At 30.3% G+C, this 17,699-nt stretch overlaps 1 protein-coding gene across 2 annotated transcripts in view; it reads right to left on the bottom strand.

Moving 5' to 3' along the window:
• LOC143065052 (rac GTPase-activating protein 1-like) overlaps window positions 1–17,699 on the bottom strand; it is a 30,179-nt gene that overhangs the window by 5,091 nt on the left and 7,389 nt on the right. Inside the window, exons 4-19 of one of the 2 annotated variants that reach the window (XM_076238364.1) lie at window positions 15,845–15,987; window positions 15,238–15,406; window positions 14,761–14,923; window positions 13,905–14,004; window positions 13,132–13,231; window positions 9,810–9,855; window positions 8,884–8,981; window positions 7,935–7,988; window positions 7,406–7,470; window positions 6,628–6,691; window positions 6,283–6,394; window positions 5,406–5,511; window positions 4,888–5,020; window positions 3,989–4,097; window positions 2,722–2,809; window positions 2,285–2,320 (exon numbers count right to left, since the gene is read on the bottom strand). In XM_076238364.1, the coding sequence (XP_076094479.1) occupies window positions 2,285–2,320; window positions 2,722–2,809; window positions 3,989–4,097; window positions 4,888–5,020; window positions 5,406–5,511; window positions 6,283–6,394; window positions 6,628–6,691; window positions 7,406–7,470; window positions 7,935–7,988; window positions 8,884–8,981; window positions 9,810–9,855; window positions 13,132–13,231; window positions 13,905–14,004; window positions 14,761–14,923; window positions 15,238–15,406; window positions 15,845–15,987 (1,586 nt within the window). The remainder of the gene's footprint in view (window positions 1–2,284; window positions 2,321–2,721; window positions 2,810–3,988; window positions 4,098–4,887; window positions 5,021–5,405; window positions 5,512–6,282; window positions 6,395–6,627; window positions 6,692–7,405; window positions 7,471–7,934; window positions 7,989–8,883; window positions 8,982–9,809; window positions 9,856–13,131; window positions 13,232–13,904; window positions 14,005–14,760; window positions 14,924–15,237; window positions 15,407–15,844; window positions 15,988–17,699) is intronic. The other variant, XM_076238365.1, reaches the window with a different exon arrangement.

Below are 17,699 nucleotides of genomic sequence, written 5' to 3'. Positions count from 1 at the left end.
CAATATCAAAATTAAAACTGAAAAGACAAGCAGATTATTTTTCCTAGTATAAAATCATGTTGCTTTTTATTTTGTTCAAAAGTTATTTGCATGTTTATAAAAACTCAATCTCTATTTCATTTATACCTATGTATTAGTAATAAGTCTATATCTATAAATGTTCTTCTTGATTATTTTAAATGTATCAGATGTAAGTTATATTCATGATTTAAAGGTTTTTTTTAGGTACATGAAGCAATTATGTTTATACTTTATTTATGTGTCATTCAAATATATTTCAATACCAAATACCTGATTTCAAAATAGAAACCTCAATTCATTATTTTTTCCATGTAATTATACCAAAAAGACTTGCTAGTACCATATCAAAATTGCAATAAATAATCTTCAATATCAAAATTAAAACTGAAAAGACAAGCAGATTATTTTTCCTAGTATAAAATCATGTTGCTTTTTATTTTGTTCAAAAGTTATTTGCATGTTTATAAAAACTCAATCTCTATTTCATTTATACCTATGTATTAGTAATAAGTCTATATCTATAAATGTTCTTCTTGATTATTTTAAATGTATCAGATGTAAGTTATATTCATGATTTAAAGGTTTTTTTTAGGTACATGAAGCAATTATGTTTATACTTTATTTATGTGTCATTCAAATATATTTCAATACCAAATACCTGATTTCAAAATAGAAACCTCAATTCATTATTTTTTCCATGTAATTATACCAAAAAGACTTGCTAGTACCATATCAAAATTGCAATAAATAATCTTCAATATCAAAATTAAAACTGAAAAGACAAGCAGATTATTTTTCCTAGTATAAAATCATGTTGCTTTTTATTTTGTTCAAAAGTTATTTGCATGTTTATAAAAACTCAATCTCTATTTCATTTATACCTCCCTTGAATGGTTGATTATTCTTTTTAAATTATATATTTTTAAAACTTTTTCAAGGAAAATATTTCTTTATTGAATATCATAAATTATTTATCCTCATTCTGACTTTGTGCATTTAAATAAATGCATTGAACAAAAGTTTTGTGAATCTTATATGCTTTGGTTATCATGGTTATGCATATTTGGTTTCCTGAGAAAGGACATAGTTATTTGAAATGCCATCAACCATTTATCTACTATATCTATGTCAACATAAAGCAAACACCAAAAATCAGCATCTTTAACCATCTACAAAATGTGTGTAGGAAGCTATTATAAATAAATATGTTCAAACCTATAAAAGCTATAATTTATATAAGATGCAAATATATGTTCACACTATTCCAAAAATATATATATATATATCATGCAGATTGAAACCATTTTGTGAGGAACAGATCTTCAATCAAAATGATTGAGTTAAATTTTATACAGTGAAGTAAAATAGTATGGAAAAGAACATTATATAGCCTTGAGGAAACTGTATCATGCACCAGATGTTTTTGTAGAACTCTACAGTCTGTATGCTTTAAGATAAGCTTGCCAACATTAACCACCTTAATGAAACCATTTCAATTTTGAAAAGCATATCAAATGTCCTTGGTGTTTTATATATTCTATTGTTTAGAAATTGTGGCAACAATGGTTAACAGCAAACCATCTTTGGATATATAAGAATACTTATTCAGAAGTATTGTGACGTCATGTTATTATTACGTTAAAGTATTATGACGTCATGACGTTTCCAAGGACATTTATCTATAACATCTTTTCAATGATTGATAAAAGAAATGTCAGCCATGTAGTTTAGAGGAATAATAAACAACTGAAGAAGGCCAATGGCTGAAACGTCTTGAACAATTGGTTTATTTGTACAATTATATAAGAATACATATGTGTGATTAAGTTTACTCTAATGACCCTTACATTTTCAGGGAGATTTTTTACCATTCATTTATTTTATTGCACTCCACAAAGAAAACTGAAGCAGATGTTGTAAGCCAAGAAAAATACATATTGCCATTTTCACCTGTATATTCTTATAATTATTACAGGGGTCATACTGTATGTAAGTTGTATCATTGAAAGCATAGTTCAAAGTGACCCCCAGGAAGATTCAGGTCAAATTGAGATTAAATTGGCACACGGGTATGAAAAATGATGATCTTCTAAAAAGTTCAAAGTATAAACAGTTCATTAAGACAAAAGTAAGGCCAAAGTCATACACAGCCTTAAGCCAGGTCTGCTGAAAACCTGGGACTAATATAAAATAGATTTGCAAGTACGTTTGTTTTCAATCTGCCACAAAATGCTTTCTATCCATTTGATAATTTATACAATACCTTGGTGAGCCAAATGTGTTAAATTTGCTGGATGAGCTGCAATTCAAGATATTTAACATTGTATCATGCATACAGAATATGGAAGTTATTATATAGGTAGTTTAAGAAAGGAATGAAAACAGACATTAAAGAATTAAAAAAAAACATGCCAAGATTTTACAGCGTAATTAAAGTGAATTTCAAAGTTACTTCATTATAAGAACTTTTCCAGAAACAAATGTATGAAGGAGGTTAGGTGTCAATTCATAAATGGTTAGTAATTTAGAAATTAAGATAAAAGAAATAAATTTCATACCTAAAATGTGTTTCTGGAATGGTCCTCAATAGGAAGTGTATTCAGAGAGGCATCCAGAAATAATGAATAAACCAAAGTGATTTTGCTTTTAACAGCTGTTTTCAGTAATTCAGTGAAAATAGGATTATCTGAGAATACTAACCGTGGAGTCATTGCATTCTTTCCCCAGGTCTTGCTTTTATTTTCATATGTCTCTGGTGTATGAATTGGCCCTAGATAGCTCTTTGGAACTGTAAAATAAAAATAAAAGATTTTTTTTCAGTAATTGAGTGTTTTCGATTATAACCTTTATCATTCTGAAATATATAAGATTTAGTGTTCAGTATAATTATTCATCAAACATATTTTTCATTATTGAAGTTAACACTTAATAATAGATGCCATAACAATTTGATTATCCTTAGGAACTTTGGAAATAAGTTGAATATTTTAAGGTAGAGAAATGTTCCCCTCCTCACAGAATAAACCAAATAAATCTCATGGAGATTAAAGTTGTCACGATTTGTAGACAAATAATTTGATAATTTTGATAATATGTAAAAGTTGTGTCTTTTCTCATACAAAACATCAAAATATTTTTAGAAAAATCACTTGCACTGTTGTCAACCAGAAAAAGGCTGAAATTACACTGTCTTTTGATTAAAAAACATACTTTTCAATTGTGCTATCTCCTGTAATTTCAAAAACTGTTTTATCATGCAAAAGATACAGCCAATGATATTTTAAAGTATCAGAAAACAGAAAATAGTTGTACAAAAGATCTGAAAATCCACATGCTACAACTCATCATTTTCAGCTGCTGATAAAATATAAGTAATTTTGTTCAGTAGTCTTTTAGATAAATGTGATGAAAACATTTGATCATCAAACTGACTGATGGCTGGACAAACAAGGTGATTGCAATAAAGCTTTTAGAATGGCAGTATAATAAAAGTGTATCCTTGATGGGACATATAAACCATTAATAGACTACAGCATTCAACAAAAAGCCATTTGCAAAATACTAACAAATACTTGTTGAATGTTGAATTCCAATTCTACTACTGACAACCAATATAAAATTATTTGGACTATTTTGTTACCAAAAATTTAAACCACACGAACAACTTAAGCATTTGTACAATGAATTCTAGCAAAATATGCTTTAGATACTCCAAAGAAAATAAACTCAGAGATTTCACATCTAAATCTGACATGAAGATAAAGCAGTGGCTCTCCTAAGTCATTAACTGACTACTGATTTAAATTGAACAATTACAAAAAATGTCTTCTTACCCATATGAAATGTAACTGGTAAAGATTTGGGTCTTTTTGTTGAACAACTCACAAATTATAAAATTTAGATTTATGTTGTAAAAAGACTAATATATCTACTATGAACCCTATAAGGTACTACATAAAGTACAAACCATCTGGTGTCTTTGGAGTATTGTATGTGTTTGGATATAAATTTTCCTCATCAATGTTCAGGAACTTCTCCCAGTAACTCTCTGGAACCTCAAAAAACTTGTCCATCACCTATAAAAACACAAACAAATCCTAATTTTCTATTACGAATGAGTTGAAAAATGCTCATAATTTACAACTGATCACTGTCATGATGCTGACCATACATCAAATCACTGTGTGCAGATGTTTCTGTGAGAACTGATGCAAATATTTGTTGGAAAAACAATAGATTGCAATAAAGCCTTCACTCTTAAAGTGGGTCATAACAAATTTGTTTAAATAACTGCTTTTATTTCTTCATTTATTTTATCATCAATTGTCAAGACCAATGCCAGGTCTGGATCTGCTTGGCTGTATGCAATTAACAAAGGTAAACAATATACTGGGGCACAATTGATCATTCTCTTAAAATGATGCTAAGAAGACAAATAGTTTTCTTGTACAATGTGAGTTATAAAATTTCAAACTATGAGCAAACAGGAAATGGCTACACAGGAAATGTAAAAATTGCCTACTCACTACAGCTCAACATTATCAAGCTGAAGACCAAATATCAAGTTATTTCCTTTCATAAAAGTCAACAAAACTTTGAACAAAATTTTTCTTTCAGACTGACAAGAGTCAAGCGGTTACAAGACCTGCCTTTGCCATTGGGAACACGTTATATATAAATACTTAAATTAACTTTTTTTGTCTGTTTGTGCCTAAACATTTAAAACTTTTTAAACCTTTTTTCTGCTGAATGAGTTTTGTTAAAAAAACAAGTGTTGAGAAAAAATTCTATGGAAGACAAGATCTGACATTAATGAAACATAGTTTTTGAAAGAAGTGTTTCAAAACTTTTGCCAATAAACATTACCATTGCTTGGTATTTTGTTTCATTAATCATCTGTAAAGGTTCTGGATCTGGTACTGAATATCCTATGACTGTTGGCCCAAAGACTTTAGCAAGATTACTGGCAGGCATCTTGCACTCTTTACACTCAGATACCCTGAAATAGAAATATATTTAAACAGGCATGAATAAATAATACATCTCACATTTATTTCTTGAATCTCAAAATTTTGACTTCTGTAAATTCATAAATTTATTAAGGAGTTTATTATTGAGATTATTGGATAGAAATATGAGATTGATTATAGCTACTTCAATTAATGCTATCAAAATACATACAATTTTTAATTTTGCCAAAAAAAATTAAAGAAATTTCTGGGGATAATCTAGTTTACGTTCAGCCTTTTGTAGTTGACAACAGTACATGATTTTCTAATTTTCTTGATGAGAAAAGACCCAACTTTTACATATTCTCAAAAAGAAATATTTGATTTGATTTTGACAAATATCAACTTTTTAAATAAACATATAGGCCTCTCTACCGTATAAGATGCAGTATAAGGAATGCTAATGTGTCTCTGTTTGGTGTTGGTAATTTACTAATAGCTTGGTAGACCTCTGATTCACCCATACATTTGTCTCTGTTCTCTAAAATATAACAACAACAACATATTACATACTATTTCATAGCATTTAAAAAGACTTATTTAAGATTTACTTCAGATCATATTTTAAATATTTCACATGATTAGATTAAAGAAAATGTTTGTAAAATGTTTTTAAGCTTTGTAATACAGAAACAACATATGTGGATCTTCATAACAAGAGAGCACAACCTGGAAAGTCTTTCCTAAACCAAATGTGATTTTTAAGTGTGGAAAATTTTAAACAAGTATCAATAAAACACAACATTAGCAATTAACCATGTGCATGTGAATGAGGTCAAGGTCAAATGAAACATGCCATTTATTCATGTACACCTTACAAACCTTCCATATACAAAATATAATTGACCTTTTTGCTCAAAATATCTGAGAAAACTACTTTACCACATTCATTCCATTACCCATATCTTATTCATGTGATTGAAAAGCTAGGTTTTTTCAAGCATTTAATGAACCAAGAAAATGAGTTGAAGGACAATTTTTATATGACATATGGAAACTTTAGAACATAAAAATGGTTTACTTTTACAAATTGTGACTTGGATGGAGAGTTGTCTCATTGGCACTCATACATAATCTTCTTATTTCTATTTAAAGTGTATACAAGGTATGAACTATCCCGGTCTTCTACCTTAAAATAAGATGTTTTTTACAAATAGTTTAGGCTACTGCCAAATTTTCTATCTTTATGTCATGCTCATACTTTTGTTACAGGCTAGGCAATGGGAGTGCCATATATATGTATGTATTTTACCTGCTGCATGCACAAAGTCCTTCCACAGGCCATATGTAACTAGAGGTTCTTTTAATCCTCGAAGAAAATCTTTGATGCAACCACATATTACATGTATATCATCTATATGTGACTGAAATAAAAGACATACTAAATAAACAAATAAATATATATATCCAATTAAGGCAAAAAAGTTATACATGGTTGGTAGGTTCTCTAGAAAATTACCATCTACAGAAAGAAACATATTTATGAATAAAACAAGAGTGGAAAACCTGATATGTCTTGCTTATTTTAAATTGGTTAGGACTTAACATCATAAGTTTTATTTATACTTATGTCTTGCAGAGGCAAATAACAACTTACCAGATTTGGAATACCCTTTCCTTTGAAGAAATCTTTCTTTAATTCTTTAACTTGGCTGTCAGATCTGAAAACAGATATCAGTTAACAAATTGTAAACACTTTTCACAATAAATAAGGCCAGATGATAATTTAAAGGGGAGATAATTAATAACTTGATAATTAACTTCAATATACATGTTCTATTGTTGCTAGTTATGTTTATGATGAATTAAGTCATAAAAACCAAATATAATCTAATAAAGCTCTAAAACTACGCATAGAATGAGTTAAATTGATAACTGAACATTTTTTCTTATTTGGAATGTGATCATGTATCCCTAAAATACAGTAAAGTGAAAAACAAAAAAAAATCTTTCTGACAAATACTTCTATACTTTCTCAAATTTTTCATCACTTTTCATTAATTGATAGAATAAAAATGATTTAAAATTTCACTGTATTTTTCATCATTTCTTAAAAGGAAACAGTATTTGTTATAGGAATTTTTGGCAATTTTCCAACAGTATTTAAAGGGAATTGAATTTTTAAAGTAGAGTAGTTTAGGTTGTTATTATATACATGTACAAATAAAAAAGAAAGGGTTATTTCCCTATACAAAAATCCAAATTACCTTCTGGTTCTATCAGTAAAAGATTATTAGAGATTCTGATAAGGTTTGTTCCAGTTTTCATTTTATTTTTCTGATTTATTAGTTTTATGGTGTAAATTACCCAGGCCCTCTGTATAAACCAATTTCACTCAGGCCTCTAGCTTCTACTTCATTTACAGTGTAACTTACCCAGGCACTCTGTATAAACCAATTTCACTCAGGCCTCTAGCTTCTACTTCATTTACACAATGTACCTATTATACAAATGAACATCATAAAAAGAATGTGCCAGAGGACCAAAGGCCCAGCTTAGCTTTGAAATTTTCAAGTCCATAATGGACATTACTTAAAAACTGTAATTGACTCACTGCCCATGTGTGGAAACGAAAATTTGCAATTTCCCCAGTTATTAAGGGACATAAATCTAGATAGTAAGTGACACATTTCCCAAATTTAAAACCCTGTTTGCAAGTTTTTGTTGTTTATTTTTTTCTGCAAGTTGCATTTAACAAAGGGGTATTTCGAATGAAATGTGCCTATTTTGCATGATACATTTCAAGAGACAACATAGAACCAATGCTTGTCTGTAAGTATAAAGTAACAATGTTGAAATGTCATTAGTATTTTCTATTATTTTCTATCCTAGAAAACTCATAGATTTTCCGTATTTGGCTTATATCTAAGAATTTGAAATCATAATTATACAGTGAAAACTTACAACTATTCCTGGTATGTATGGTGGATCTAATGGTGTGTAGTCAGATATTAAACCCTAAAAAAAAATCATACAAATATTAAATTCTCAAAAAATATAACTGAAAGCTAGAGGAACATATAGATACATTTTTTTTGGTGTTTCAATATACAATCTCCAATAAAGTTTCCTGATTTTTTAGCCAGTCTGTATGAAAGATAAAATACTGATAAAAATTAATGTTGAAAATTAGCATTGCTGGCATAACTTCTGAGTAATGCCCACAGATCGATACATATCAATGTGAATTAAAATACATAACATCCACTTGTATTAATTTAAAATCAACCTTTAAATTCACTTCCCTGTATTACCAATTGATGTAATTTCAACTGATCCAACGGGCAGAGCTTATGTTTTAATTTGCATAAGGACAGTCTATTTGAAAATGTGTGATAAGGATAATTGCTGTTATAATTATTATTGATATCTAATCTGACACCTATCAGTGTCACCAAACAGATATACAAAAGTACTAAGCATATAATATGGGACGAATAAGTGGACACTTTATTGCTGTTTTATCCCAAAACACCTGCCCATTGATGGACTGGTCTTTAATAAGCGAACAGGTTAAACCCCGCCCAGTCAATTGAAATAGATCAAATAGTACTACTGTTAAAGCCTGTAACAGCACCACATTTCTATACTTACCAAGTTGAATTCTTGAGGGTTGATAGTTTCCGGGGATATCTTTTTTAAGCTGTATTTAAAATGAGTATTAAACTTCTCATTGCTACAAGTTGCATTTATGATTATTTTATGTAAAGGAATCTCATCTCAGGACTTGAAATTTGCATAAAATATCAAGTCAGAAAGATGACAAAATTACGAGGCTACAATATTTAAAATGTAGAGCAAATCTTTTAATGATCACAGATCAGTAAGATAACCTGCAGGTTAACAGACTTACTCCACTTAATTTTGTACCACCAGGTGTACTAGGTGCTGTAGGTATACAAGGAAGAGGTAAACTGTCTTTACAATCAGGATGACAGGATGCTCTACAGTCTGAAAGTAAATACATTACAAAAGTATCAAATATAGTTATGGTCATGTTTGATAGTATCTTTATCTAAAAGCAGTTTATATGGATTGAAAATCAATGAATTAATCTAACATTGTCAGACAAGCCTACTGTGGATTCATTTCATTTCGTGGCTACCTATTTTCATGGATTAAGGAAAATATACATGTTCCTGGATATTTGATCTCGTTATTTTGCGAAAGTTTGCATACAAGCCTATAGAAAATTTGTCATTCATTAAACATCTAATTTCGTGGTTCAACTTTACCCAAGAAGTCAACGAAAATTAGTATCCAACGAATAATAATGAATCCACAATATATAAAATTGACAGAAAACAGCTGTTGCCTATTTTTTGTAGCTTCTGAAGTACTTCAATTTTATTTATCAAACCATAACTAACTTTGCTGTACCATTCATTTAAGTTCTAATTAAAGTAAACTGAAAATGTCGAGGCATAAAATCAATAAATTGTAATTGTAATAAATATAGTCTTCGCATATCTGAGTGACATACAAAGATATGAGATGACTACATCTGATTTACATCATTTTTTTTATAAACAGGAATAAGTGTCATTATCTTAAATTTTCTAGATGAAGTAACATTCAAAATATGTTAGTTATGTATTTGGAATGAAATCGGAATTGCATCTATTTTTGTCATCAAAAGTTAAATGATACATTAACACTGCTTTTGTATGGCAATAAGAATTGCTGTATAACCTTGTCTTGTATAATTTCCAAATCCTGAACATTTTGCTGATAAATGATCCCACTTTAATGTAAGTTAAACAAAAAAGTGTCTCCTACCTTTACACTTCATTGCCATTCTTCCAAACCCTATTCTTTTACCACACTGAAAAGAAAGTTCTTCAAGTTTAAAATTATGTTATTAAATGCAATTAAAACATTTATGTTGTATAGAAACACACATGAACACCATTTTTTTGGATAAAAATGTTAATTGCCTTCCAATCACACAAATACTTGCATTTCGTAGGACCTCTTCACTGTCTTCAGTGATTTTAAATGCCCATTTTGGTGCCATTGCTTTTGCTCTGATAGAAATTAAAAAGACTTCAATATATATCCTTTATTAATTATGCCATTTTTTTCATAAAACTATAACAAACAAATATGTCTGGCAGCTACCTATCTTGCCACCTTCAGCGACCAAACATAAGACACTTATTTACAGTAACATGTATAACCATTAACACATGTGTATACTTACTGGTGTACAGGTTTCTGGTTTAATGACTGTTTTTGATATTAACAGTTATGTGTATAACCATTATGGTGACTTGAGTAACACCGGTATCACTCAGATTACAATTCTACCTTGACAGGTAAGTTTGTATTTAGCCTATAAAATACTTATTTAGCCTTGAGAATTGAAAGGTCAGTTTATCCCATTCATACAATAGAAGTTTACCTATGAGGGTCTGAATGGGGTTTACAGAATAGAGAATACATGTAATAGCAACAAAAATAGATAATAGAGAAAAATGAAAAACAAAATGAAGAATAGAGAATAATGCAGTGCAAAAGTATAAAGAATAACTGTGCAAAATAACTGAAAAGGTAACTGTAATGCAATACTGATAATATAACGGTCAATGTACAGAATTGATAAATAATCTTGTAACAGAAAGACTAAAAATAGTAAAATCATTTTCATGAGAATTTTACAGAATGAGAGTTATTTTTAAGGCTATTAAAAGAAAAATGCCCTAAAATTTAAGGAATACAGATATTAAAAAAAAACCCAATCCAGGTCCTCATGTCATTTACATTGTCAAAATATAGGACACACTATTGTTATTCCAAGACTATACTAGACATTTAGTCAAACTGGTTTTAAGCTAGACATCTAGTCAAACTGGTTTGGTATAACTGACTGTTTCTTGCCCTAGATGTCCATTTCACAGTGACCTTATGTGTTTGTGCTAAGAGTACATTGTACTGTCATATTTATTGATTTTCTGTTGGGACATCACCTACATTGTAAACATGCAAAACAGTGGCTTGAGATTTCAAGTTTATAGGAATCAATATAATCTTTAAAAGTTTATTCTATATGAACTGATATTAGTATAATAAATTAATATTTTGAATTATATATCCTGGTTGATGATGTTTTTTTTGGGACCAAGATGTTTTCTTCATTCTTATTCACATTATGATTATTTTAACCTACAATGTACATTAAAAATAGAAAAAAAATTCAGCTCTCATTTAAAATATTTTGCAACTAAATAATAATCTGTCAAATTTGGTGAAAACAAAAAACAAGACAGTGTAATAGATAACCTGCAAGCATAGTCTATTTCTATAAAGTCAAGCAGATATTTTTTTTTATATCTGAAAAAAAGTACCATGTAAAGAAATATGCAATTAAAGGCCGAAAATAACCCCAAAAATTCAACATTAACAGATTTTGAACAATCGAATGTGTAAGTATTGGTCAGAATATAGGGTTCTGTTGTACTTTAACAATATCACAATAACAATAAAGTGGCCTTAATTTTGGACAAGGTAAATGGCATGAAGCCAAATGTATCAACTTCTATTGTATGAATGGGATAAACTGACCTTTCAATTCTCAAGGCTAAATAAGTATTTTATAGGCGAAATACAAACTTACCTGGCAAGGTAGAATTGTAATCTAAGTGATACCGGTGTTACTCAAGTCACCATAACACCTGTGAATACTTACTGGTGTACAGGTTTCTGGTTTAATGACTGTTTTTGATATGAAGAAATGTACTCTATTTAGACCTTTACTGGCAGATAAAGCTTTCTGTGTATACTTACTGATGTACAGGTTTCTGGTTTAATGACTTTTTTTGATATGAAGAAAGGTACTCTATTTAGACCTTTACTGGCAGATAGAGCTTTCTGTGTATACTAACTGGTGTACAGGTTTCTGGTTTAATGACTGTTTTTGATATGAAGAAATGTACTCTATTTAGAACCTTTACTGGCAGATAGCAGTGATCGGGAAGGGTGTGCGCCCTGCGCCTATTGACAAGAAATGGCGCATACAGTGACAAATGTAAGCGCCCACATGGCGCACGATATTTTTCCCTTCGTTTCGAAACGCTTAGATATCGTCAAATGGATTTCCCATCGTGTTTCGTGCCGCCATGTGTGTGTACACAACTGTGTAATGTTCCTCCAATAATAGGAGCACCTATATATTTTTGGAACATCTCGGGTGTTTCCATATAATAGAACCATGCAGTTTAACGTCTCGGGTGTTTTCCTATTGTAATAATTGAACCATGCGATCTAATTGATAACCCGAAAAACGTAGTTAACCATCATTCATGATATATTTTTTTTATAAACAACTTTAAATTTGTGAAATTTGGCTAGTACAGATGAGATTAAACTCTAATAACAATCTCATTTAGTTTAGCTTGCTATTATTTCGATTGAAGAACCCCAAAGACTTTTTAGGAATATAGTTTTTGTCTCCATAAAAGACGCTTAACTGTCCTTGTCATTTTTTGGTCTTTGGCTTGTTTTGACATTTTGTAAACATGACTTCAGCGATTTGTTGTTTTGTTCTATGAATTAATGGTACTCTATACTGTTATTCTTGTCACCCTGATGAAGTTATAATAATACAAGTGCAGAGGAAATGCCTGAAATGTCCTTTGATACGGAACGTCTGGAATAAGTATGGTATCGACGAAGACCCAAATTTAATGTACAAAAAAAAACATGAACATGAATAAGGCAACAGTTACAGTTTAAACTTTGTAAATAAATGTTATCTTAAATATTGTTCGGGTTTGAAGAAGTTATTGTATATTCATTGAAATTACAAAATCACAGGAACAATAAAGGTAAGTACCAACACCTCTTTGCCAAAATATACTGATACTTTTTTTTTTAACAGAAGTCAATTCAAATGGCCCATTATTTTTTAAAATGGCCCATTGAATTTATTTTTGAGGGGCCCTGGGCCCATGGGGAAAAAAACCTTCCAGATCACTGAGATAGAGCTTTCGGTGTATACTTACTGGTGTACAGGTTTCTGGTTTAATGACTGTTTTTGATATGAAGTAATGTACTCTATTTAGACCTTTACTGGCAGATAGAGCTTTCTGTGTATACTTACTGGTGTACAGGTTTCTGGTTTAATGACAGTTTTTGATATGAAGAAATGTACTCTATTTAGACCTTTACTGGCAGATAGAGCTTTTCTCATTCCAGGAGTACTGAAAAATAACAAACAATACTGTATGTGTATCATAGAAACAAAATAATCTACATTAATCAAAAACCAGCACACAAAACCAACTCCTTTATTTTCTGAATAATGCTTGAATTTGACATCTAGCACATCAAAAAAGGGTGAAATCATCAGTAATAGAGTTTATATGGCACAAACCTTGATAGTTCCTTGGTGTTCTCTTGAATGACCATATACCGGTCTTCTTAATAGTTTTATCCCATTCATGTATTGTTATCAATTCAATTACAACTTTTTTATGTTTTAAAATTAATCTAAAATAACCACTTTAAATTAATTGCATACTTTTATTTATTTCATAATTTTTTCATTCTTTATTTTTTATTCAGTTCATTAAATGAAATGAAGCTAAATAATAATGCATTGCAAAATTAATCATCCTTGAAATAAAGATTCAAGCATGTCCCAAGTATCCCTATGAAAGCAATTGTAAAAAGAGCTTTAACATATTATTATATGCTTGAGGATTGCTCCCAAAAATTACCTTGATCTCTATCTTTCCTATTTCAAACTAAAAAATTGATGTTTATTCTCTGTAAATGAACTGCATAAAAATGAGAACATATTAAAGTTTTTCTTTCTACTATAAATGCTGCAGGAGCAATCTAATCACTAACGGATCTAAACCTTAGACTTACTCTGCTGTTGAAGTTGTTCTTCTACTTCTGGATTTGCGTCTGTTGTTATTCCTATTGCCTGGTGTAGCATAACAAGAATCATCTGATTCAGGTTCACTATCTGTGAATATAAATATAACCATACAGCCTTACAAGTAAATTTTTTTTTCAAATTTGCACTTCTGTTATCAAGCCAGCAGCCAAATAAAGTTAATAAGAAAGTGGGATGAAATTGGACTAGAAAACTAAAAGTGAAACAGAAGTCTTCAACTGCATATTCTTCAGAACAGTATAAAGTGAAAATAAATAGTGGTTTTTTTTTCAATTTGAAAGCAATGTCAATTGAAACCTCTTTAATGATACACCCATGTAAGGTATGTTGTGTCATGGCTTTTTATTTTGTTGTTACAAGTTATGGATAGACATATTTAAACTGATTTTTATAGTTCCTTCTTATTTTGTACAGTCACACCACTGTCTGAGGTTAAGGAGGGTTGTGATCTTGCGCTAACATGTTTAACCTTGCCACATTCTGTATGTATGTGCCAGTCCAAAGTTGTTTGTTGATGTGTTACATATTTGTTTTTCATTCATTTTTTTTTACATAAATTATGCCCTTAGTGTTCTTATTCCTATTGTTCTACAGTTGTTATTTCAGGACCTTTTAAAGCTGACTATGCGGTATGGGTTCTAATAATTGTTGAAGGCTGTACAGTTATCTGTAGTTGTTAACTTCTATGTTATTTGGTTTCTTGTGGAGAGTTGTCTCATTGGCAATTATACCACAACTTCTTTTTTATATACATGTATATGTATAGTATATACTTTTTATTCCTTTTTGAGAAATAACCTGAAAAATAAGTTTATCTTACTATACCTGCCATTCTTGTTGCCGGGGAACCATACTTGTCAAGAGCTGGTTCACTAAAACTTTTGTTTAGTTTCCTTTGGGGACCTGAAGTAACATTTGTTGTGGCAGCTATTGGTTTACCTACTGCATCTAGTGTCACAGTTGTTGTTGTGATCAGAGAACTTTCTTTCTAAAAAAAATAGTTTCAAATTTTCCATCAATTTTTTTTTTAAATTTATCTTTTAGAAAGTCTTTATTTTGAAAAAGAAGAAAATGTGATGTTTCTAGGCTTGTATAAAGGCAAATCATTTAACATTGACTTACAATTAATGTTTCTAATTAAACTGACCTGATGATTAAACAAATTGTTGGCTTTGTAACCATTGAAAACAGCATGCCTAAGTTTGGACATTGCAACTGTGTCAAGTCCAGACAAAAACAAAAAGAAAACAATGTAGAACCGACATATATATAAAATGTACTGTTAAAATGTATTGCTATTACCTCTTCATCACTTCTTCGTCTTTTTGGTTCAGCTTCCTCCATAGGTGGTGCTGAAGGCCGTTTGTACTTTCGACCACTACGAAGATATGTTGATTGTAAATCATCTTCTGTCTTGTCATAATCAGAGTCAGACAGAATAGAATGTGTTGACTCATTTATTGTGTTTAATCTGAAATAAGACATAACAAAAATTAATTCTATTTTAAAAGTACATCCTAGAAACAAAATTAAGCTTACCAAAAGCCGTTATTTGATCATCATTGCTTTATGATTGCAGAGCTTACACTACTTGACGTATTGAGGAACAAAAGGAGAAGTGACTTTCTAAAATGATAGGGAGAACTAGTGAGATTAAAATACAAGTGCTTGTTCAAAGTAGCACTTATGTTTGGTTATTGATATGTCAGATATATTTTGCCATTTGCATCCTACTTATTTCATTTTTTTTTTGTATAAATTAATAAAAAAAAAAGGTAAATATTGACTGTTGACCACTAAAAATGTTTAGTTTCATTACTGAATTAAATGGAATTTTTGAATAGAAAAAATCTGATACAGTTCAACAAGCATTTTTTTTATTTAAAGGTTAAATTAAGAAATAACTTACCTCCTGGAAGGAGAAGTGTCTAGTCTTGATTTCTGTTGTGTAAAGGTATTAAGGAAAGCAAGTCTCTCTCTGTCTTGGTCATGCAACATACTTTTACTATTTTTATCACATAACAATTCCCTTACCAGTCCAATCTGCTGATCCTGTTGGGAAAAAACAGTAATAACTACAACGAGCTAGATTTGAAAAGTGCTTGATTACAAGGAAGACACACAAATATATTATGTTATCAAAAAAAAAACCCAAATTTATTTAAGACTATTTAAATAGCAATAGTCAAGTTTATGTAAACTTATTTTGTTATTTCTTGGATGCACACAAGGCTTAAATTAAAATATTGTTTGTTTGCCCTTTACCGACCGACCCTGTAAATTCGTTCCGACTGAAAATCTTTTATTTGTATTTACCAGCAATATTTTATTTTATTTTTTTTTTCGTTCCTACCAAAAATCTTATATTTGTATTTCCCGCTTAAAACTTTTTTACCGGAATCCTCGGCTTTTATCTTCCCCATATAAGGTTAAGTCCGTTTGGTATCACGTGAGCGTTTGGCATTAACACTTGCATTTGAAATTCAACACCTTTGATTGAAGTCAATGTTGAAAGTTTTGAAATCATGATATGACTAACATTGCCCTTTGGTGATCTGTATATCAGGATGCCGCCTCGACCAGCTTTGACATTTTATTTATATCTGGCATGAACCAAAGGCCTGTAAATTGGAGGATAATTGGCAGTAAAATCGCCAAGTTTTCCTTACAGACCATGTATAAATGCAATGTAAAATATGTGACAATTGAGTTTCAAGTCTTTTAGATTTTTCTTGATAACACCGGGACACACGAAAATTTAAACACCCAGTCTCTAGGGTTGTAAGTAAAGTAAGACACATGCTTAGTTTTAGCTATTTCAACTGGTTGCATGATGATGATGGTGGGAAATGCACTGCTGAGCACTCAGCAGTGGCTTTATATTCTAGTCAAATATTCTTTTTATTTCCCAGATATCATCTCTGATAATTTAAGTTCAAATTTTGATAAAATTGGTAGAATGTCAGGATAAAACATGCTATAGATTGCACATTGTACAGCTGTTTCACAAACCATGCTAGGGAGATATATATCTTTCGGTCGAGTTAAGCGTACAAGGTACATGTACGTAGTACAGAATATCAGTGCAAGTTAAAACTCTTAAAAGTTACAGGCATATAAACGTTGAAAATATGCTGCACAGCCCTGCATTTTGACATTTGAAAACAAAATAGTAGTGCATATGAATTAACTTCACATTCTACATGATAATTTTTTTTCATAACTACCTTGGACTATTATACTTATAGTCCCAGACAATTTAATAATAGAAATGATCAGTAAAATCCTACTTAAAACAAAAGCAAATACAGACAAAAATGATATCATGCAGATTTTGTATTTATAAAATAAAATATTATGCCAGCCTACCTGCCTAGCTACCCATGACAAAAAATGTACAAAGCCAAGTTATTTTTTGGAAAAGAAAAATAAAATATTTTACCTACCTACCTACCTACCCTGTTTCAAAAAATAGGGTAGGAAAAGGTCAAACAAACAATATTTTAATTAAGGCCCAATGTTTCCACGCAGGAAATATGGATGGAAAACTCCATTAACTCAGTCGTCTTCTTTTTCATGAAAAACATGCATATAATGATGTAAAAAAAAATTGTGGATTAATTTATATTTTTATCTTATGTCAGTGGTCAGGAAGGACGTGTGGCCTGTGCCTATCCACCTGAAATGGCGCATAGAGTGACATATGTAAGCACCCACGTGGTGCACAATATTTTTCACTTCATTTGGAAACGTTTAGATATCGT

This window comes from Mytilus galloprovincialis, chromosome 2 (assembly GCF_965363235.1).
Source record: "Mytilus galloprovincialis chromosome 2, xbMytGall1.hap1.1, whole genome shotgun sequence".
NCBI classification, from domain to species: Eukaryota; Metazoa; Mollusca; class Bivalvia; order Mytilida; family Mytilidae; genus Mytilus; species Mytilus galloprovincialis.
This window is presented reverse-complemented; position numbering and strand designations above follow the sequence as displayed.